Source organism: Mauremys mutica, unplaced genomic scaffold, assembly GCF_020497125.1.
Source record: "Mauremys mutica isolate MM-2020 ecotype Southern unplaced genomic scaffold, ASM2049712v1 000298F_np12_obj, whole genome shotgun sequence".
NCBI lineage: Eukaryota > Metazoa > Chordata > Testudines > Geoemydidae > Mauremys > Mauremys mutica.
Window position 1 is genome coordinate 469,393 of NW_025422903.1, and position 22,840 is coordinate 492,232.

The 22,840-nt window shown below is 63.7% G+C and overlaps 2 protein-coding genes across 3 annotated transcripts; both read right to left on the minus strand.

Annotated features, from left to right (window-relative positions):
* Positions 1-1,229: 1,229 nt before the first annotated feature.
* On the minus strand, positions 1,230-8,614 carry PLP2 (proteolipid protein 2). The gene is made up of 5 exons (XM_045000410.1): positions 8,234-8,614; positions 3,771-3,926; positions 2,838-2,933; positions 2,350-2,440; positions 1,230-2,010 (listed from the first exon to the last, which is right to left on the minus strand). Exons 1-5 carry the CDS (start codon positions 8,321-8,323, stop codon positions 1,991-1,993), a joined length of 453 nt encoding a protein of 150 aa, XP_044856345.1. The 5' UTR covers positions 8,324-8,614; the 3' UTR covers positions 1,230-1,990.
* Positions 8,615-10,147: 1,533 nt separating this feature from the next.
* Positions 10,148-22,511, minus strand: MAGIX (MAGI family member, X-linked). 2 transcript variants are annotated; one of them, XM_045000420.1, is made up of 12 exons: positions 22,235-22,511; positions 20,740-21,124; positions 19,233-19,378; positions 18,855-18,931; positions 18,212-18,754; positions 17,100-17,375; positions 15,229-15,390; positions 15,009-15,091; positions 14,619-14,780; positions 14,023-14,161; positions 12,544-12,658; positions 11,529-11,665 (listed from the first exon to the last, which is right to left on the minus strand). In XM_045000420.1, coding segments are annotated over exons 3-12 (1,623 nt in total). In that variant the 5' UTR covers positions 19,298-19,378; positions 20,740-21,124; positions 22,235-22,511; the 3' UTR covers positions 11,529-11,664. The 2 variants fall into 2 exon arrangements, with proteins under 2 accessions (XP_044856354.1, XP_044856355.1); XM_045000419.1 differs by lacking the exon at positions 12,544-12,658 and having other exon boundaries at positions 10,148-11,665; positions 20,768-21,124; positions 22,235-22,389.
* Between the last annotated feature and the right edge of the window lie 329 nt (positions 22,512-22,840).

Below are 22,840 nucleotides of genomic sequence, written 5' to 3' on the forward strand. Positions count from 1 at the left end.
CACGTGATGGCATATATCACATTAGTAGACGTGCGGGTGAATGAGTCCCTGATGGTGTGGCTGATGTGGTTGGCTCCTCTGATGGTGTCGCTAGAGTAGCTATGGGGACAGAGAAGGCCACGGGGTTTGTTACAGGGTTTGGTGTTTCTGTGGTGTGGTGTGTAGTTGCTGGTGAGTATTTGCCTCAGGCTGGGGAGCTGTCTGTAAGCAAGGACTGGCCTGTCTCCCCCGGTCTGTCAGAGGGAGGGATCATTTTCCAGGCTGGGTTGTAGATCGTTGATGATGCGCTGGAGAGGTTTTAGCTGGGGGCTGTACGTGATGGCCAGTGGCGTTCTGTTATTTTCCTTGTTGGGCCTGTCCTGCAGTAGGTGACTTCTGGGTACCCGTCTCGCTCTGTCAATCTGTTTTCTTACTTCATCAGGTGGCTACTGTAGTTTTAAGAACACATGATAGAGATCGTGTAGGTGTTTGTCTCTGTCTGAGGGATTGGAGCAAATTCCATTGTATCTTGGGGCTTGGCTGTAGACAATGGATCGTGTGATGATAATATAATATATGGAGATACACCAATCTCCTAGAGCTAGAAGGGACCCTGAAGGATCATCGAGTCCAGCCCCTGCCTTCACTAGCAGGACCAGTTTTTGCCCCAGATCCCTAAGTGGCCCCCTCAAGGATTGAACTGACAACCCTGGGTTTAGCAGGCCAATGCTCCAACCATTGAGCTCTCCCTCCCCCCGCTGTGTCCTGGCTGGAAGCTGGAGGCATGTAGGTAAGTGTAGCGGTCGGTAGGTTTCCGGTATAGGGTGGCGTGTATGGGACCATCGCTGATTTCCACTGTAGTGTCCAGGAAGTGGATCTCTTGTGTGGGCCATTCCAGGCTGAGGTGGAAATGGTGGAAATCCAGGTGGAGTTTTTCCAGGGCCCCCGTCCCGTGGTGCAGATGAGGAAGATGTCGTCAGTGTAGCGCAAGTGGAGCAGGGGCGCTAGGGGACGAGAGCTGAGGGAGCGTTGGCAAACTGGGGGGCCGTGCGGGTACCCGTAGCAGTGCCGCTGGCTTGGAGGTTGTGTTTTAACAGACCCTGGGGAGCGGGGGAAACAGGCTGGCTGGGCCCATGGGTCTCATCTGGGGTGGATGGGCCCTCTGACCCCCCCCCCAGTTCAGAACCCCCTTTTCCTCTCCCCCTCCCCCCAACATCACTGGGACCAAACAAAACCATTGATCAGTATTTTTATTAACCCTTCCCCCCCCCCCCCAAATAAGCAGAAATTAACACAAGCCACATGCAGGACCGGGTAGTGGGGGGGGAATGTGAGGGGTTCGGGGGGGGGTTCAGTGCCCTGAGCATCACCACATGAATCCCCCCGTGTGCCATTCCCCACCAGTCCCCCACCCTGAGGCCAGTTTCCTTGCCTTAAGTTTAGTTCATTTAAAAAAAATCTCCTTATATTAAAATTTATTTCCCTTGAAAACATCCCATGGGCTCCGGTTCTGGTAGGCCCTATGTAAACACATGGGTCCTTCTGCCCTGAACAGCTGGCAGTGTAACACCTGTTAGCGCAGGAGAAACCGAGGCACAGAAAGAGTAAAGGCACTTGATTAGGAACAAGTGGTAGGGACAGAACCCACCAGACCCCACTCCCCACCCTGAACTGGGGATAGAACCCAGGAGTCCTGGCTCCCAACCTCCCCCACCTGTTCTAACCACTAGACACCACTGCCCGCATCCGTGCTCCAGCCAACCTAGGAAAGTGGGGGTGGCATTGCTGGGGTGGGGGGGGGCTCCCCCCATGCGATCCCCATTGTCAAGGCTTCTGAACATGGGTGTGGCCCTGAGGTCAGGGCAGGAATTGGGGATGGGGAGCTGGAGGGAGATTAGTGGGTGGGGGGTTCCTCTTCTTTGCCCCCCCCAGCAGTATGTACAAGAATCCTTAGAAACAGCGAGGGGGGGGGGCAAAGGCACCAAAGTGGGGGCCGGGGTCGTGCGACTTCTCAGACACCCTCCGGGGATTCTGTAAGGAGAGAGAGAGACCACAAGGGGGCGTCAGAGAGTCAGGGATCATCCCCCATCTTCCCTTGTCTAGCCCCCGCCCCCCCCCTCCCTGTGGTGGGGCAGGGTCACCCCGTCCCGTCTTACCTCCCCCGGCCCTGTGGTGGGGCAGGGTCACCCCCTCCCGTCTTACCTCCCCCGGCCCTGTGGTGGGGCAGGGTCGCCCCCTCCCGTCTTACCTCCCCCGGCCCCGTGGTGGGGCAGGGTCGCCCCCTCCCATCCAGTCCCCCCATCCCAGGGGGTGGGGCAGGGTCACCCCCTCCCATCCAGCCCCCCCATCCCAGGGGGTGGGGGCACTTACCAGTGGGGGCAGCTGTGTGGGTTTTCCGAAGGGTGGGGAATGTAATATAGGCATCGTATGCAAACAGGATGCCAGCCAGGAGCCCAAAGACCTGCGGGGGATGGGACCAAGCAGGAGTTAATTGCTGTATCAGTTGATTGCTGGTAACGAGCAGAGGATTTGCAGTGTGGGTTCAAGGCCCCTGGATCAAGAGGAGCAGAAAATCCCCCCTCCCCAATTTTGTGCAGTTTGCCTAATTTCTTCCCCCACCCAACATTATGATGCGGCCACCTCTGGGGTCAGGCCTGGCGGCTGATTGCAAGGAATGAATGACAGACGTGCTGCAGCACAGTGCCCCCATTGCCACGGCCAGCACTGACTGCTGGCCAGTGTCCCCTGTCGAGCCCCCCAGCGCCCGGCCCTGACTTGCAGGGGACAGCACCCCCAGCCCCGCTCCCTGCCCCCACGGCCCGCCCAGTCCCGGCTGCCAGGGAAACCAGTTGCTTTACCCCAGCTGCGATCCCAGCTCCGTCCCTGTGGCCAATGACGACGATGAGGGAGGTGATGAGGAAGAGCAGAGCACCAATCAGAGCACGGATGAAATCCTGGGAAGAAAGAAACGGAAGGTAAGAAGCAGAGAGCGGCACCGACCTGGCTTTGGTACGATGCACTCGACCTACAGTAACGAAGTTTTTGCCACAGGAACGTGCTGGCACATTAATAACGACATGAGATTGTCAGTGTAACAAAGCTTCCTGCATAGAAATTTCTTGCATTTTTATGGAGTTTTCCATGGGAATTTCTATGCGTAAGATAAATTCATTAACTCGTTTGCACAGACATTTCCTGGCAGATGAATAACTTGGCCCAGAATTTCTTTGCATTTTAACAAATTTGCCATGGAAAATCCTTGTATATTAAGAAATTAACCTGGGTTTCGCGGGGGAATTTTCTCAGTATATTAACCCCTTTAATGGACTTTTTTTTTTTTTTACATTGGCATTTCTGAGTATGTTTGGTTTTAGCTTAATATTTTTCCCTGTGGCAATTCCTTCATTTATTTATTCTAAATTACCAATTTCTGCGCGCAGCAATATCTTTGTGTGGTCACACATCAACCTTTCAGGATCTGATTGCATGTTAACTGTTTTCTTGCTAATTCACCAAGTTCTTTTGCATAGCGAGGGCCGTGCATTTTAACAAAGTTTTTTGCACATCTATTTCCATGGGTTTTAACAAAGTTTTTTGTCTTTGCATTTTCACATAGGTTTTTGGGCTGTTCTCGTCTTGCATGTTAATAAATTAAAACAAGTTTGTTAGGGGATTTTCCTCCCCTTGTTAAGGGTTATTCAGAACAGCGAATTGTACAGAAGATTCCAGCTGTCCTGGCAGGTGGTATGTTCTAGCTTCCCCCAATGGCGTGATAGAATAAAGCTCCTTACACTCCAGCCCCAGTGCACAAAAGCCAGCTGCTTGTTTAATCCTAGCGTGTAGATGACGAAGAAGACGATTGAAAACACCATCTCGAAGATGGCCACACCCGTATAACCAGGGGTCCGAGACGCACCATAGCAGATCAGGATAACAATACAGAGGCCCTGTGTGGGGTGGAAATGGACAATAGTTAGGACAATTGTTCAGCCAGTGCTAAGATGCAGCCATCTCTGGGGTGGGACACCGGGGAACAGCCGCACATAACGCCGCACAGGGATGGCTCGCCTGGTGTTCAGAGGCAGCCGCCTCTGGGGCAGGGCAGCTGGGGACCAGACGTACACCTTTGGGACAGGAAGTGAAAGAGAATCTTGTTTCCAGTGGCAGCTGCAGGGGGATGAAAGGAAACAGAATGGGAGTGTCCCTAAACTGGGATATGGCCCGGACACCGGGGTTCCCATCCTGAACATAAGGCAGAAGGGATAAAGCGGGTAATGAGCAGAGCAGGTTGGGATCTCATGTTTAGATGTTTAAATAAGTACAGGGCCCCCCCAGCACCCAGCTCTGCCTGCCAAGGAACAGTGCCCCCTGCCCAGCCCCCCGCCCTGCTCCCCACAGCACAGCACCCCCCAGTGCCCGGCCCTGCCTGCCAGGGGAGAGCACCCCCTGCCCAGCCCCCCAGCTCCCCGCAGCACGACGCCCCCCAGGAAGGGCAAGGGGGTGGTTGGAGAATCTGAGTCACGCTGTAATATTCCATTCGCTGCAAGACGGGGCGTCTGCTGCTCTGCCAAGGGTCTGACTCACCCGCCGCTTTCCTGTACATGCCTGGGGAGAGGTGTCTCCTGAGAGAGGGGAGCGGGGGCTGGTGGTTAGAGCGGGGGCGCTGGGAGCCAGGACTCCTGGGTTCTCTCCCAGCTCTGTGAGGGGAGTGGGGGCTGGTGGTTAGAGCAGGGGCGCTGGGAGCCAGGACTCCTGGGTTCTCTCCCAGCTCTGGGAGGGGGGGTCTAGTGGTTAGAGCGGGGTGGGGGGAGGGAGTGGGAGCCCGGACTCCTGGGTCCCGCGTGGGCTGGGCGGGGCATTCGGGGCGCCTGGGGAATGTTCCAGCTCGAGTCACATCTGGAGGCTAAAAATACCAGCCCACGCTGGGCACACAAAGGGGCGAGTGTGTGGAGGGTGGGGGGTGGGGCCGGTCACCATGGCAACTACTAAATTCAACCAGCTCCCCCTGCCAAATATTCGCAGGTCAGGAAGGGTGGAGCCTGTCACAGGCGGGGGCACATGGGGGCATCTTAAAGGGGCGGTGCCTTCTACGGGTGGGGGGGGGGGCTGTGAAAGGGGTGGCACCCCCTACAGGTGGAGCAGAGGGGAGGCTGTTACAGGGGTAGTGCCTGCTACAGGCGGAGCGGGGGGCTGTTAAAGGGCCAGTGCCTGCTACAGGCGGAGCAGGGGATTGTTACAGGAGTGGTGCCTGCTACAGGTGGAGCAGGGGGCTGTTACAGGAGTGGTGCCTGCTACAGGCAGAGCAGGGGGCTGTTAAAGGGCCAGTGCCTGCTACAGGCGGAGCAGGGGGCTGTTACAGGGGCGGTGCCTGCTACAGGCGGAGCGGGGGATTTTTACAGAGGTGGTGCCTGCTACAGGCAGAGCGGGGGGCTGTTACAGGGGCGGTGCCTGCTACAGGCAGAGGTGATGGGGGATGTTACAGGGATGGAACCTGCAACAGGCGGAGGGGCCATGGTGGTGGTGGGTCCTAAAGGGATGGAGTGCCCCCCTGGCAAACACTTCACGGGCCAGCCCACTGTGGCAGGGAGGTGGCACCCCTGGCAGCGCAGGGGTGGGGAAAGTGAGGCACGAGGAGACAGGTCTGGACAGGGTGCGGAACTGGGTGTATATTCCCCACCCACCCGCACCTCGGTCCTGCCGGGACCTGCTGCTCCCACGCCCACCCCATAAACGCCCCTGAGCCTTAAAGGAGCCCTGCCCCTGTAAGAAGGAAAATCAGGGCAGTGGGCTCTGGTGGTTAGAGCGGGGGGCTGGGAGCCAGGACTCCTGGGTTCTCTCCCCGGCTCTGGGAGGGGAGTGGGGGCTGGTGGTTAGAGCAGGGGGGATCTGGGAGCCCGGACTCCTGGGTTCTCTCCCCGGCTCTGGGAGGGCAGTGGGGGCTGGTGGTTAGAGCAGGGGGGATCTGGGAGCCCGGACTCCTGGGTTCTCTCCCCGGCTCTGGGAGGGGAGGGGGGGCTGGTGGTTAGAGCGGGGGAGGGGGGCTGGGAGCCAGGACTCCTGGGTTCTCTCCCCGGCTCTGGGAGGGGAGTGGGGGCTAATGGGTTGCAACGTGGGGGGGAGGGAGTGGGCTGGGAGCCAGGGCTCCTGGGTTCTCTCTCTGGCTCATTTCTCCCTTTGCAAGAGCTGGGCGGGGTGGTTAATAATTGATTCTGGGTGAGGTTCAGGGAGTGGGGGGCAGGGAATCCTATGGGCCCGTGGGAACAGCCAGATCTGAGGGGCAGGCGGTGGGGTGGAGTCATCCCCCCCCGGGCCCTGGAGGGGGACCTGTCCTACGCCCAGGATCACACAGACCCTACCCCCCCCCCCCCGCAGACAGGGGGACACTCCCCGCACCTCCCTTTCCACAATGCAAACACACACACACATCCCACAGCCGCAGGAGACAGGCCCCACCCCTAATCTGCACACACCAGCACACAGCTAGATACACACAAACACACCCTCTGCGCCCTTCCAGCCACATGGCATCCATGCCCCGTCGCACAGATACACACCCACACACAGGGGGCACACACGGTAACCCTCACACACACAGATACACACCCACACACAGGGGGCACACACGGTAACCCTCACACACACAGATACACACCCACACACAGGGGGCACACACGGTAACCCTCACACACACAGATACACAAACACACAGGCAGCACATGCGGTAACCCCCCCCACACACACACACACTGCCCTTCCAGGCACATGGCATCCACACCCTGTCTCCCACACACTCCCGCACAGGTGGCACATGCTGTAACCCTCAGCCATGCACACTCACAGCCGCAGGAGACAGGCCCCACCCATAATCTGCACACACCAGCACACTGCTAGATACACACACACACACACACCCCGCACCCTTCCAGCCACATGGTGTCCACACCCTGTCACACAGATACACACACCCTGCGGTAACCCTCACCCACACAGACACACACACACATGTTCTCTCTCTAGTCCCAACACACACACACACACACACACTCCACAGGTGACACACGGGGTAACCCTCACACACACACACACACACACACACACACACTATCCCGGACAGCCACACCCAGGAACATGGCCCCGGGGGGGAGGGCCAACAGGACACAGACTGAAGGGAGCCGCTGGGAGTGTTGAAATAACGGAGGCAGAGGAGGAACTAGGATGGGCCCCAGGAGTCCTGGCACCCAGCCCCCTCCGCTCTAACCACTAGCCCCCACTCCCCTCCCAGAGCTGGGGAGAGAACCCAGGAGTCCTGGCTCCCAGCCCCCTCCGCTCTAACCACTAGCCCCCACTCCCCTCCCAGAGCTGGGGAGAGAACCCAGGAGTCCTGGCTCCCAGCCCCCCGCCGCCTTTGGGTGCCAACCCTGTTTGAATCACAGTTCCCTCCAGTCAGTTGGCGGGAGCCACATCCCAACTCTACCCTTCGTGGGCTGCAGCTGATTCATCTCCAACAGGGCGGTAACCCGCCCCCCCCCCACTACCCAGAAATCACACGCTGCTCTGGACTGGGAACCAGGACTCCTGGGTTCTCTCCTGGCTCTGGGAGGGGAGTCTGGTCTAGTGGTTAGAGCAGGGGGGCACTGGGAGCCAGGACTCCTGGGTTCTCTCCTGGCTCTGGGAGGGGAGTGGGGTCTAGTGGTTAGAGCAGGGTGGGGTGGGAGCCAGGACTCCTGGGTTCTCTCCTGGCTCTGGGAGGGGAGTCGGGACTGGTGGGTGAGAGCAGGGGGGCGAGGGCTGGGAGCCCGGACTCCTGGGTTCTCTCCCTGGCTCTGGGAGGGGAGTCGGGGCTGGTGGGTGAGAGCAGGGGTGGGGGCTGGGAGCCAGGATTCCTGGGTTCTCTTCTGTCCTGGCTCTGGGAGGGGAGTGGGGTCTAGTGGTTAGAGCAGGGTGGGGTGGGAGCCAGGACTCCTGGGTTCTCTCCTGGCTCTGGGAGGGGAGTCGGGACTGGTGGGTGAGAGCAGGGGGGGAGGGCTGGGAGCCAGGACTCCTGGGTTCTCTCCTGTCCTGGCTCTGGGAGGGGAGTGGGGGCCAGTGGGTTCGAGCAGCGCGTGTGGACGCACCGGGTCAGGACCCTGTTCCTGCCTCTGCGGGGCGCGTGTAAGACCTGACGTGTGGCTGACACCCATGGGCGCCTCCTTCCTCCGTGTGCCCCGGGACCCTCGTCTCTGCTCGGTGCCCCCCCCCCCCGCGGATAACTCACAATCTCCAGCGCCAGGACGGTGCCCTTGTGAGAGCGGAGGAAGCTGGTGCATTGCCCCATGCACCCCGGGGTGCCGCTAGAGGAGTCCATGGCCCCGGAGAACCCCCAGACGGCTCCGGCTGTCAAGCGACTGTCAGAGCGGGCAGCCGACGGGGCAGGGCGTGGGGGGGGGCGGGCGGGGCTCGGCCGGGCGGGGCTGCCCCTTTCAGAGGAGCCGGAGGGAGCCCGTCACTTTCTAAGAAAGGCATTGGACGGGGCGCGGCGCCGGAAGGCGGGGCGGGCGCCGGAGGGTGCTGGAGCCCGGGTAAGGTGGCGCCGGAGCCTGGTTAAGGTGGCGCCGGCGGATGCTGGAGCCCAGTTAAGGTGGCATCAGAGCCCGGTTAACGTGACACTGGCGGGTGCTGGAGCCTGATTAAGGCGGCGCTGGAGTCTGGTTAAGGTGGCGCCGGAGGATGCTGGAGCCCAGTTAAGGTGGCATCAGAGCCCGGTTAACGTGACACTGGCGGGTGCTGGAGCCTGATTAAGGCGGCGCTGGAGCCTGGTTAAGGTGGCGCCGGAGGATGCTGGAGCCCAGTTAAGGTGGCATCAGAGCCCGGTTAACGTGACACTGGCGGGTGCTGGAGCCCGGTTGCGGTGGCGCCGGAGGGTTAGGCAGGAGGGCGCCGGAGCCTGGCTTAGGCGGTGTGGGGGGCTCAGGGGAGAAGCCCGGCTGGTTATGGGGCGCTAGAGACAAAGAATAGAGGAAGCCAGACGGAGGGAGGGACGCGCCTGGATTCTGCCCCCTCCTCCCCCGCCCTGTTCTTTACAAATGGCTCAGAGGGACAGAGAAGGGAGCTAGTCACCCCCCCCCGCTTGTGTCTATATCGCCCCCCTTCCCTCCGCCCCTCCCCCTCCTTCCCCCGCACCCCTCTATCCCCCACCCCTCCCCACTCCTTTCCCCGCGCCCCTCTATCCTGCACCCCACCTATCCCCCCTCCTTCCCCCCATCCCCCACCCCTCTAGCCACCCACCCATCCCCCCACCCCCTCCGTCCCCACACACTCCTCCAGCCATCCCCAGACCTGCCCCCCCCCAGCCAGGTGGGGCTGCGCTGTGCAGGGCGGGACCCACGTGGGCATGGTGCCAGCGGCTGCATCACCCGCTGCTCGCAGAGCCTGGCAGGAAGTGGCCAGGCTGGGCAGAGCCGTGCCAGACGCGGGGGGGGGCAAACAGCACAAAGCCGGAGTCCCCCCCGAGCTTGTCCCCCTCCCCTCCTTTAACCCCCCCCCATCTACCGGCCGGGGGGTGCCCACCCCAGCAGGGCTGCTGGAGTCAAAGGCAAACAGCAGCCTGCAGACCTGGGGGGGGGGGGGCGGAGAGCGTGTAGGGGGCGTCAGTGGTACCATGTGGCTGAACCACCTCCCCCTACACCGCTCCCTGGCTCCCCCACGGGAGGTCTCGACCCCACCCCCCTCCCACAGACAGAGACTCCTGGGTTCTCTCCCTGGGGAGGGGAGTGGGGGCTGATGGCTTAGAGCGGGGGGCTGGGAGCTAGGACTCCTGGGTTCTCTCCCTGAGGAGTGGAGTGGGGGCTGATGGCTTAGAGCGGGGGGGCTGGGAGCTAGGACTCCTGGGTTCTCTCCCTGAGGAGTGGAGTGGAGGCTGATGGCTTAGAGCGGGGGGCTGGGAGCTAGGACTCCTGGGTTCTCTCCCCGGCTCTGTGAGGGGAGTGGGGGCTGGTGGTTAGAGTGGGGGGGGGTCTGGGAGCCAGGATGCCTGGGTTCTCTCCCCGGCTCTGCGAGGGGTGTGGGGGCTGGTGGTTAGAGGAGCAGCAGGGGCTGGGAGCCCGGACGCCTGGGTTCGCTCTGTGGCAGGACGGGCATGTTCCAGATGCTCTTTGTGCTACTGAAATGACTCAGGCTACACAACCGCAAACCCCTTTGGGTTTTTTCCTTTTTATTCGTTGCCCGTAAGAGAGTTTCTGTTCATCTTAAATAAAGACTGTCCCCATGGAGACAGAAACCAAGGCAACTGCAGCATCTTAATGCGAGACCGCGACCCCTCCACACCTCCCATCCCCGGGGGAAGGAGGACCCCTTCTGGAGCAGAACCAACCATTTCCCATCTCCCCCCACCTCGAACCATTCTGCCCCCCTCCATGGAATAGGTCTGTGATTTCCCCCCCCCCACTGCTGCACAGAATGGATCAGTCCAAATGTGAGCCTGCAATGGATTGGTCTATTCCCCCTGCTCTATGAAATGGTTTGGCCCTTGATGATATCCTTCCCCCACCTCAAGGGAATGGCTGGGTCCATTCCCCCCCCACACCCATACATGGAGTGGATCAAGCCACATGTGGTGGCTCCCAGCCCTTATGGATCAGTCCATCTGACATTGCTCTATGCAGGGATAGTCCCCCCCCATGGAATGGATTGGCTCAGTTTCCTCCCCTTCCATGGAATGGATCAGTCCATGTGTGGCTCTGTGGAATGTTGGCAAGGCAGAGTGGACAATACCATTGCAATCCTGACATGGGGGATGCAAAATTACAAGTGGCCAATACCATTGCCAAAGAGGGCACCAGTGGACAGCACCATTGCACAGACGGGGGGGGGGGAAGGTACCAGCAGAGTAGAAGGTATGAGTACAGATTGTGAATGGGGGAGGGGAGAAAGGAAAGTACCATTCATTGCATGGTTTTGGGGGGGGAGACACGCACAAGACGAACTGAAGGTACCATTTCACAGCCCAGAGGGTGGGGGACGGGAGAGGATGATACCACTGCATAGCTGATTGGGGGGGAGGAAATGGCAGGTACCACTGTGAGTAGATTAGACAGTACCCTTAATCAAAATGGGGAGGGGAACAAGAGTGGAGGGTACCACTACATAGCTGGGCCCTGGCTGAAGAGGTGGAGATGAGAATGGAAGGTACCATTGCACATCCAGATGAGGGGTGGGTGGATTCTCCCAGGCACTGAGAACATCCTGCTCTGGGCGGGGCTGGACTAGGTCCTCCACCTCACCTCTCTGTCTTTGCCCTGCCCCAGGCTGCCCCCTTCATCGTCCTCCCCCTCCCCCATGCAGACGCCCCTCAGGGCTCGGGAGAGGCGCTCCTTGCTGGGCACCAGCCAGGGCCCGGGGGCTGGTTCCGAGAGGCCCCTCCAGACCCGCTCCCTCTGGGGGGAGAGGGACCCACTCTCTCCCTTCCTGGCCTCCGCCTCCGTCCCCGATGCTGGCCAGCCCTGCTCTGCGCCCCGACAGTCCCGGGACCCGCGTTGGTGGCAGCGGTGGGATCCTCGCTCGGCACTGCTGGGAGAAGCCTCCAGGCAGCACCTGGCATCCCGTCCCCAGCGCGGAGACCTCTCGGCTGTGTCTGCTCTCCAGCCGTGTGGTGCCGGTCCACCCTCTGGCATCCGGTCCCGTCCGGCGGGGCTGGGGATGTGCTCACGGTCTGGAGAGGGGAAAGAGAATGAGATGGGGGGGATCAGGCCCAGAGAACATAGTGAAAGACACACACCCCTCCCCACAGTTAACCTGGGATTGCTTCCTTAGGGGTCCTTCCCCCTGGGATCAACCCCATTTTCTGGGTGTGTGTGTCCCCCTCCCATCCGCATGTCCTTGCCAACATCCGTTCAGATGGTTTGGCTAAACAGCAAGGGTCTGGTGAAGCTTTGGGGGGATTGGTAGTGGGGGGGTCTCCTGGGGGTACAACAGGGTCAGTGATGGGAGGGTGGGGGTGGTCTGTGGGGAACAGCAGGGTCAGGGCAAGGGTCCACAGCTGGGGGCCAAGAACAGAGAGGGGGATTACTCATATATCCCCATCTATGGGGGGGTATCTCTCTCTCTAGCACTGGAGAGATCCTCCCCACCCCCCCGGGAAACAGCACTGAACTCCACATTCCCGGGGGGGGGGTGTCTTGTCAGGATTGGCCAAGCAAACAGATAAGGGGACCTGGTAGTATGGGGAGAGGGGGCAGGATTGGCCCATTCCTCTGGTCTGGGGGGGCAACTGGATTGGCCCATTACTGTGACTGGAATGGGGGGGGGCTGGATTGACCTACTACTCTGATGGGAGGGAGAGGAATTGCCCATCACTGTGACTGGGATGGGGGTGGGGGCTGGATTGCCCCAGTGCTCTGGCCTATGTGGGGAGGAATTTCCCATTGCTGTGACTGGGGCAGGGCCTGGATTGACCCATTGCTCTGACCTGGGCGGGGGGGGGGGGGAGGATTTACCCATTGCTGTGACTGAGGGTGGGCTGGATTGGCCCATTGGCCTGGGGGGGGAGCAATTACCCATTGCTGTGACCGAGGGGGGGGGGCAACCCACCAGTCACGCTCCAGCCGTCCCACGAGGCAGAAGCAGGGCTCCCCCCTCCGGGAGTTGGTGACGCACAGCGCCAGGGTGCAGAGCGGAGTCGCTGTGGGGGGGGCGCACACGGACACTGGGGGGGGCAGTACAGATGGGGGGGGACCCAGGAAGGGGGACAGATGGGCGGGGAGGGGACATCAGGGATGGGGGTCAGAACAGGGCATGGGGGTGCCGTGAATAGTGGGAGAGGCAGAGGGGCATGGGCAGGTGGGGTTGGCCGGGGAGTGGGGGTGGAGAGGACATGGGGGGGGCAGGAAGGGACAAAAGGACCAGGGCGGGATGTGGAGGGTCAGAGTCAGAGAAGGGGCAGAAAGGGGGGAGAGAAATAGGATGAATATTGAACCCCAAAAATCAGCTCCCCATTCAGAGACCCCCCCGGGGGGGAGGGGAGGCAGAGGGGTAAACCAGCTCCCGGATATCATACGCTATTCCCCCAGGCCCCACTGCCCCCCCTGCACTGGGACACCTGCTACCCCCGTAGGGTGACCAGACAACAAGTATGAAAAATTGGGACAGGAGGTGGGGGGTAATAGGAGCCTATATAAGAAAAAGACCCAAAAATCGGGACTGTCCCTATAAAATCGGGACATCTGGTCACCCTATACCCCCCCGCAACGATGGGTCGCACCATCTGCCCTACCATGGGAGGGTGTCATGATGGGGCTGACCCATCTCCCCAGGGATGCAGGGGGGGTCACTGAGGGTCACACCATCTCTCTAGGGATGCAGGGGTTGTCACTGAGGGTTGCCCCCTTCTTCCCAGGGATGTGGGGGAGGGTCATTATGGGGTTGTACCACCTCTCCAGGGATGCAGGGGGGGTCACTGAGGGTCAGACCATCTCTCCTGGGATGCGGGGGAGTCACTGAGGGTCATACCATCTCCCCTAGGATGCGGGGGGGGGGGAGTGTATAACTGGGGATCATATCTCCCCTGGGGTGTGTGTGTGTGTGTGGGGGGTCATTATGGGGTCTTACCATCTCCCCAGGGATGCAGGAAGGGGGTGTTGCTGTGGGATGTGTGCATGGGGTCACTATGGAGTTGTATCATCTCTCCATGGGGGGGGGGTTCACTATGGGGTCGTACCATCTCCCCAGGGATGCGGGGGGGACACTGTGGGTTGTACCATCTGCTCTGGGAGAATCAGGGGAGGTCACTATGGATTATGTCATGGGGGAGGGGAACAGAGGGATGGTCATATCATCGCCCCAGGAACTGGGGGGGGCACACTATGGGTGGTACCATTTTCCTTAGGATTTAGAGGAGGGGGGGAAAAGAACCTCACTTTAGATCATACCATCTCCCATGGGATAAGGGGGGGAGGATATTGTGGGTCCTACCATCTCCCTTGGGAGGCGGGTGGTGGGGAAATACCACCTGCCCTCAGTTTTGGGGGGACGCAGGCTGTAGCAGGAGGGAGGCAGGGGGGCAGGACTCACCGTAGTCGGGGACGAAGCCGTCGCCTTTCCTGAGCACCAGGCAGATGCGGCTGCCCCCCCGGCGGATCTGCTCCACGGCCCGGGCGTGCGTCATGCCCAGCGTGGGCTCCCCATTGATCTCCAGCAGCTGGTCACTGACCTGCCCCAGAGACTGACACTGCAGTACCGGCCACTGCCACAGGGGGAGCCCCCGCGCCACATCCCCGTGCCCTCCGCAGCATGGCGCCCCCCAGCGCCCGGCCCCACCGCCAGGAGAGACCCCCCCTGCCCAGCCCACACCCTGCTCCCTGTCCCACAGCACCCCCCAGCGCCCGGCCCCACCGCCAGGGGAGAACCCCCCCTGCCCAGCCCACACCCTGCTCCCTGTCCCACAGCACCCCCCAGCGCCCGGCCCCACCGCCAGGGGAGACCCCCCCTGCCCAGCCCACACCCTGCTCCCTGTCCCACAGCACCCCCCAGCGCCCGGCCCCACCGCCAGGGGAGACCCCACCTGCCCAGCCCACACCCTGCTCCCTGTCCCACAGCACCCCCCAGCGCCCGGCCCCACCGCCAGGGGAGACCCCCCCGCCCAGCCCCCGCCCAGCGCAGGCAGGTACCTGTATCTTGCCGCTCTGCTGGGCCGGCCCCCCCTCCAGCAGCCCCAGCACGTAGATGTCCATGTTGTATTCGCTGCCCCCCCGCAGGCTGAACCCGAAGCCGAGGGGGCCACGCAGCAGCTCCACCGAGTAGCTGGGGGGGTCCCGGGGGGCTGACAGACACTGGGAAAGGGGTGGGGTGGGGTGAGTGCCTGGCTGGGACCCCCGGCCCAAGGGCTCTCAGCCCCTGATAGCAAACGCGCTGCCCCTCCCTTCCCCAATCACCATCTGCCCCCCCATATCTGCCCCCCCACTGGCCCCACCCCTCCCCTCACACCCATGTCCTGCAATAGCCATCCCCCCCCCCGGCCTTCCCTCCCCCTCATACCAGCCCCTCTGCCTGCCCCCTACCTGTGGCTGGGGCAGCCGGCACCCCGGCCTCCCGGCTCCTTCCTCCACCTGGATGTCGGCCCCGTCCAGGTCGCTGGAGGCAGCTGGGGAGGGGATGGGGGGGGTCAGTGGGTGTGGGAGGGGGCAGCGGCCTGCTCCCCCTCTGGCCCCTCCCTCACACCCCCATCCCCCACCCTTTGCCCCCTTCCCTTCTCCTCCTGGCGGGGGGGGGGGCACTCACCCATGTCCCTGAGGGGGGGCAGCATTCGCAGCCGGACCTTGGCCCCCACCTGGCGAAAGAGGCCCCCGAGTTCAGGGTGGGAGAACCGAGCCAGGAGCCCCCCGTCCTCCGGATGCTTCCCGCCGGGGGGGTCGCTGCTGGGCCCAGGTACCAGCCTGTCTGCTGGGCGGGGGGGGGGAGAGGGTCTGTGAATGGGGAGGGGGGTGCCAGCTCCCCCCAAACCCCCCCACTGATGAACTGAACCTCCTGCCCACAGACCCTGCCCCCCGTCCCCCTCACGACCAGACCCCCCCCACTGACCCCCCCTCCCCCCCAGACCCGAACCCCTTCTAGAGACCGGAGCCCCCCCACCCGGCATCGGCCTCCCCCAGCAAACCCCCATCCCCCCAACCAGCCCCCCAGAAACACAGACCCACCCCCACCTCCAGACAGGGCCCCACCCAAATTCTCCCCTCCCCCCCAGCTTTCAAACTTGAAGCTCTTATCGGGGGTCAATATTTACCCAGTGGGGGGGGTGGGCAGGAGACAGACAGGGGTGGGAGGGGGGGGAGTTGGTTGTGGGGGCAGGGGGGGCTGTGGGGTAGGAGGCGAACTGTGGGATGTGGAGGGCTGAGGGGGGCGGGGGGACAGAAGGGGCTGTGTGCGGAGGGGGGGAGAGGGGTTTATGTGGGGGGAGGGGGCGGGTTGTGGGGAGAGGGGGCTGAGTGAGGTGGCAGCAGGGGGCCGTGCGGGGCAGGGGGAGTCCAGGGGAGTGTGACCCTGGAGGTGGCAGTGGGGTGTGTGTGTGTGTGGAGGGAGGCTGGGGGGGTGACATGTGGGGTGAGAGACACTCCCATCCCCCCTTCTATCTCCCCCCCAAAACCACCCACTCAAAGTTACAGACCCCCCCCTCCCCCTGTGTGTGGGGAGAACCCCCCCTCCCTCAGGATGCAGCCCCCCCACCCCCAAAACCAGGACAGGACAAGAAAGGCCGGGGGGGAAGCCGGGGTCAGGCGGGAGGTATGGGGGGGGGGTCGGTTCAAACCCTGGACGTTTCGCAGCACGGACTGGACCCTTTGCAGCATGGCTGGCCGTGGGGGGGGGAGCCCCCTGGTTCCTGGGGGGCACAGGCGTGGGGCGGGGTGTCCACGGGCCCCCCAGCTCGGCCGCCTTCCTCCCCGAGGAGTTTCCCAGGACAAACAAGCTGGGCTGAGAAAGTCAAGGACACTGGGGGGGGAATGTGGGCGTGGGGGGGGGTTAACCCTTTGGGAGCTGGGGGGGGAGGGCCAGGCCTCGCCCAGCAGGGGGCGCTGTGGGGAGCGGGGGGGGGGAGGAGAAATTCCAGAGCTTTATGGGGTGGAACAGGCCGTGCCCCACCATAGGTGCCCCCCCCAGCTGCCTGGGGAGGGGGGCGGAGCCTGACATGGGTCAGGGAGCAGAACACAATGGGGTCTCTTGTGCCAGGCCGAGGGGGGGAGGCTCAGAAGTGGGGGGGAGGGGATAGCTTGGAGTACGGGGGGGAGGCAGCCTCCCCATGTCCCCCACCCCACCCAGGAGTCACCCTGCCCCCTACATGCATCTCCCGGCGAGCCCCCCCCAGCTCCCTGCCCCTCCCCCTGCAGCCCCCAAGATTGCCTCCATCATCCCCCCTTCGCAGGCCCCCCATCTTCCACCCTCGCAGACCCCCTGCCCCCTTCACTCCCCCCGGCGGAGCCCATCCCCCCCAGCTGTGCCCCCAGCCCCTCCCCCACTGCTCCACAGACCCCCCCCAGCCCTGGCAGACCCCCCCTAGTCCTAAGCACCCCCAAACCCATCCCCCATAGCCCCCTCCCCCAACCTGCAGCCCTCTGCTTCCAACCCCCCCCTTCCTGCCATGCCTCCCCCCCACTCACCTGCTCTCCCGGCGCTGTCTGGGGCCACGCTGCCCCCCAGCTCCCCGGGGCCCCCCGCGGGCTGGGGGCGTCGCGGTCTCCGGGCCTCCCCCCCACGGCAGCGGGCCGGGCACAGCAGCACATCCCTGGGTTCGGGCCCCACAAAGCTGGTGACGGCCAGAGTATCCCCGCTGGGACCCCCCCAAGAGCCCCGGGGCCCCCCCGCCCGGGGGGGATCCCGGCAGGGGGAGGGGATGGAGAACAGGGGCTCCAGGGGGGGCTGGCGGAGTCCAGGACCTGGGGGGAGGGGAAGAAAAAGGGGGATCAATCAGTATGGGGTCCCCCAACATTACCAACACCCCACAGCTCCCCCTGCTCCCCCAACAGCCAGCGCCCTCTAGTGGGTCAGGCAGGAGGTGCAGCAGCCAGGGGCCCCCGGCGCCCCCTAGTGGGTCAGGCAGGAAGTGCAGCAGCCAGGGCCCCCGGCGCCCCCTAGTGGGTCAGGCAGGAAGTGCAGCAGCCAGGGCCCCCGGCGCCCCCTAGTGGGTCAGGCAGGAGGTGCAGAAGCCAGGGGCCCCCGGCGCCCCCTAGTGGGTCAGGCAGGAAGTGCAGAAGCCAGGGCCCCCGGCGCCCCCTAGTGGGTCAGGCAGGAAGTGCAGCAGCCAGGGCCCCCGGCGCCCCCTAGTGGGTCAGGCAGGAAGTGCAGCAGCCAGGGCCCCCTTGTGCCCCCTAGTGGGTCAGGCAGGAGGTGCAGCAGCCAGGGCCCCCCTTGTGCCCCCTAGTGGGCCAGGCAGGAAGTGCAGCAGCCAGGGCCCCCGGCGCCCTCTAGTGGGTCAGGCAGGAGGTGCAGCAGCCAGGGCCCCCCTTGTGCCCCCTAGTGGGCCAGGCAGGAAGTGCAGCAGCCAGGGCCACCGGCGCCCCCTAGTGGTCCAGGCAGGAGGTGCAGCAGCCAGGGCCCCCTTGTGCCCCCTAGTGGGCCAGGCAGGAAGTGCAGCAGTCAGGGCCCCCTGGCGCCCCCTAGTGGGTCAGGCAGGAAGTGCAGCAGCTGGAGCAGCCCCCGGTGCCCCCTAGTGGGTCAGGCAGGAAGTGAAACGGCCACGAGTGCCCCCCCCAGTGCCCACAGCCCCCCTTACCTCTCCGCTCCACCAGCAGGATGACGTCCCCGGCCCGCGTGTGCTGCTGCAGGACATTCTCCACCTCCTGGGGCCCGAGGCCCCTCACGTCAGCCCCGTTCACCTTGGCCACGAGGTCGCCCTCCTCCAGCAGGGGGCAGCGCCCCCGGTCCCAGATCCTGGCCACCCGGGCCCCGGGCCCACCGTCCTCTGGCGCCTCCACCGTAAACCAGGGCCCCGTGGCGCTGCGGGGCAGGGGCACCGGCGTCAGCCGGCCGGGCGGCGGGGCACGGCGGGGGGGCGCCCCCGGGTGGCAGGGTCTCCGCTCCGCCCGCTCCTCTTCCTCCCCCAGGCAAAACTCAGCGCAGCAGCGGACCCCCAGGCCCCGGGCCCGGCGGGAGAGGGGGGGCCCAGCAGCAGGGGGGCTGCAGGGGGCAGCGGCCCCGTAGCAGGGGGGAGGCCGGCGGGCCAGCAGGGCGTCCCCACGGCGGAGACAATGGCAGGGGGAGTCCCGATGAGTGTATTGGAGGATACAGCTCCCGTCCACCACCACCACCACGTTCACTGCGGGGCAGAGAGGAGACAGTTAATGGGCCGGAGCGGGGCGCCCCCCGGTGCCCAGGGCAGGGAGGGTGCGGTGCCCCCTAACACCCCCCCCACTTACCTCCAGCCACCGGTGCCGTCTCTGCTGCCGGGATTGGGGGTTCAGGGGCCCGGTGGGGGCTCTGGTGGGCACTGCAGCTGGGGGGGGGGAGAATACATGGTGGGGTTAAATATTTGGGGGGTCCCTTTCTCAGGCAGCCTTATCCCCCTGGAATCTGCTCCCCTTTCCCACCCTCACAGCCCCCCGCTTCCCCTGGAGCTTCCAAATGCTCCCCCCCGACACACACTGTCCCCATGTCTACCACCCCGACCCCCTGGATCTCCCCCAATTGCCCCTCCCCAAGTATCTCTGCAACCCCTTAGTCCCAGATCTTCCCCATCCCTGCCCCAGGAAGCACCCACCCCCTCTGACCCTCGGCCTTGGAAGGGGGGAAATCACCTGATTCCACAGGCTTCACTTTTCTCCGCCCCCCAGTGCTGGAGCTGGGGCCCAGCCCCGCCCATGGCGCACTCGGGGACCAAACCGGGGTCTCTGCCCGCTGGGGAGGGGAACCCCGCGACCCCCGGGGGCCGGCTGCCTCAGCCCTGTGAGGAGAGAGAACGGGAGAGTTAGAACCTCCTCAGATGCAGCCACGTCTGGGGCGAGGCAGGTAGGTAAGAGCAGCACAGAAACAGTCTGCAGCACAGCGCCCGGCCCTGACTGCCAGGGGAGAGCGCCCCCTGCCCAGCCCCCAACCTGCCCCCTAGCGCCCGGCCCTGACTGCCAGGGGAGTGCATCCCCTGCCCTGCCCCACGGCACCCCCCAGCGCCCGGCCCTGACTGCCAGGGGAGAGCGCCCCCTGCCCAGCCCCCAACCTGCCCCCTAGCGCCTGGCCTTGACTGCCAGGGGAGTGCACCCCCTGCCCTCTAGAACGTGCTGGGCTCTAGAAAGGCCCCCTTCTAGAACCCCCAGGGGGAGCTAGATCCTGGGGTGTAGGGACTGGCTGAGATCTAGAACTTGCCCCCAGTTACTCTAGAACCACTTGAGGAGCCAGGGCTGGGTTCGAGCACTCTGGGGATCTAGAACATGGATCTAGGCTCGAGCCCCCCTGGGTGATGGGGCGTCCTCCCCACATTGGCCCTGGGAGGGCTGGATTAGCCCGATCAGCCAATTAGGTGGCAAACGGGAGGGAGCGACTCAGAAGAAGGCGCAGCGGTGAGGGACCGGGGTGGGAAGGAGCCTGGCAGGAAGGGGTCCGGGGGGGTGCAGTAAGATGGAGAGATGCAGGGGGCGAGGCCCCCTACCAGCCACAGCATGGGGGTATTGCTATGGGCAGGGGGTACAAAGGTCCCCCCAGCAGAAGGGGAACCCCTGGGGCGATCGGGCTGGGGGAACTGAGTCACGAAGGCGCCGCAGCAGCTCCTGGAGCAAGAGGGAGAGACGGGGGGCAACCACAGGGAAATGCTCCATCGCTCTCAAAGGCAAGGAGGAAATCTAGAGCCCTGTTGTTCTAGAACCCAGGTGGGATCCAGAGAGAGAGCTCTGTCACTCTAGAACCCACCGGGAATCTAGCACGCAGCTCCGTAGGCCCCAATGGAAACTCCTCCGCTGCTCTAGATCCCGTGGAGGATCTGAAAAAGTCCCCATTATTTGAGAACCCATGGAGGGTCTAGATAAGCCCCTGTTACTCCAGAACCCACTGGGAGTCTAGAAAAGCCTCCATTACTCGAGACCCCACTGTGGGTCTGGAAAGGCCTTCATTACTCCAGAACCCCTGGGGAGCTGGGCAAGGCCCCCTTCTTCTAGGCCCCACTGGGTATCTGGAAAAGCCTCCCGCCCCCGAGAACCCAGCGGGGATCCAGGGACTCTAGAACCCAGTTTGCTGGGGATGTGAGCTAGAAACGTCTCCTGCCTGGGACTCTTTGAGGCCGGGGTGGCGTGATGGGGGGGGTGGTTCGTCCCCTACCCAGGCTCTGAGCGGCTGGTGATGTTACCTGGCTGCGGCTGGGGGGGAGCCGGGGCAGGCCGGCAGGTGCGGAGAGAGGGTGTTCGCCCCAGAAGGGGGCCCTGCCAGAAGACCCTGCTCTCCTCCGAGGCCCCGGGGCGGCTTGACCTGGGCCGGCGCAGCTGCCTGTTCCTAGCCCACAGGCATCGACACACGAGGATCAGGAGACGGTCGTGTCCGCTCCCTACCCCCACCCCCGCGAAAGCAGCTGGGACGAAGGGGGAAGCTGCCGTCGTCTTTTGCCGCCGTGTGCCTCAGTTTCCCTCCGGACTTTGAACGGGGAAGACGTTTCTGTCTGCTCCTCGGCCACTGCGGGAGGTATGAGGTAGGGGTGTCATCTCGCCGCCTGGGGTGGGGGGGAGAAATAACCGGGGTCATTGGAGAACGGGCCAAAGCCAACCCAAAGCGCCAGAGGATCCGAGCAAAATGCCCCCCCCCCTGCGACTCACCCATCCATCCCCCACCAGTGGGAAAGCCACCCTGGGACACGGAGGCTTTCTGGAGGATTCTGGAGCCCGGCCCGGGGGGGGGTGGGACTAGGCCGGTCCTTGGGGCCCGGAGCCTGGATCTAGGCTGGGGCAGATCCCAGATCTGGGGCCTCCGTGACTGGGGGTAGCAGCCTGGGGGGAGAACCAGCCCCGGGGTCCCAGCCCTGAGGTGTGCCAGGTGGGGGGAGTTTGGGGAGTTTTTGCAGCTCCCCGGCAGGAAGATGTGGGGGGTCTAGATCCCAGGGGCCGATGCTGCGGAAGTGGGGGGTGCTGAGAGGTGGTTCTGGCAAAAGGGGCCCTGCCTCGCCATGAGAACAGACTCTGGAAAACGATCTGAGTCTAGATCTGACTGGTTAAAGGGGGGGAGGGGTGACTCCAGCCTCCCCCCCTTTAGCATCCGGGGGAACTCAGAAATAGCCGCAAGGGGTGGGCAGGCTCCCTCGGGGCAGGTGGGACGCTGGTTCTAGAGTGGGGACCGGTTCTAGAGCAGAGGGGGCCGGTTCTAAAGGCGTCCGGGGCTGTTTGTGCCGGGGGGGGGAGGTTCTGGAGACAGGCTGGGTGTGTCTACAGGGGCGGGTTCTAGATCCGGTGGGGGAATGGAGGGGAAACATCTCCCATGGGGGGAGGGGGATCATGAGCAGGGAGGGGGAGAAGCCAGCGGGGGAGGGGCTCTGGTCCCCCCACTCCAGAGCCCCTCCGAAGAAGGAAGCTGAATCTGTCCCCTCTGCCATCTCCATCCCTGCCCCCTGCCCCCCCCAGATCCACCCTGACCCCCCTCCTAGTCCCTTAGGAGCCGTTCGTCCACCACAGATCCAACCCCAACCCCCCCCAGCCCTTGGGATGCCCCCTCCCCCATCTATCCAAGCCCCCCCATCTCTTACTCCCCCCCCCAGCCGGGACAATCCAATTAACAGCTGATCCCGCTGCCCGCCCCGTCTCTGCTGGCTGAGCTGGGGGGGGGGCTTTACCTTGGGGTGTCCCCGGCCTCCAGCGCTGCTCCGACCACCCCCCCAGTGGTACCCGATGCTGCCGGGGTTAGCAACGGGGGGTCGCCAAGGCAACGGGGTTTGCTGTCCGGGTAACCTTCCTCCTCCGTCGCTAGGCTGGGCGGGGGGGGGGGCAGGGGATGGACAGACGGGCCGGCCAATCGGAGACCAGAGCAGCTAATCTCCCCCCCCCCCGCCCCGGGATATGGGACACGGGGCCTTTCCCCTCTAGGGGGCGCAGGCTCCAATCCAGCCCCAGGGGGGCCAGTAATTAATCATCAGCCATTTCATGGGAAAGCCTCCGGGGGGGGGGGGGGGCTGTTCATTCACCAGCCCCACCCCTAAAGAGGTCTTACCCCGGCCACACAAGGTACTGGGGCAACTGGGCTGGGGGGGCCGGGAGCCAGGACTCCTGGGTTCTCTCCCTGGCTCTGGGAGGGGAGTGGGGTCTAGTGGTTAGAGCAGGGGGGCTGGGAGCCAGGACTCCTGGGTTCTCTCCCTGGCCCTGGGAGGGGAGTGGGGTCTAGTGGTTAGAGCAGGGGGGGGCTGGGAGCCAGGATTCTCTCCCTGGCCCTGGGAGGGCAGTTG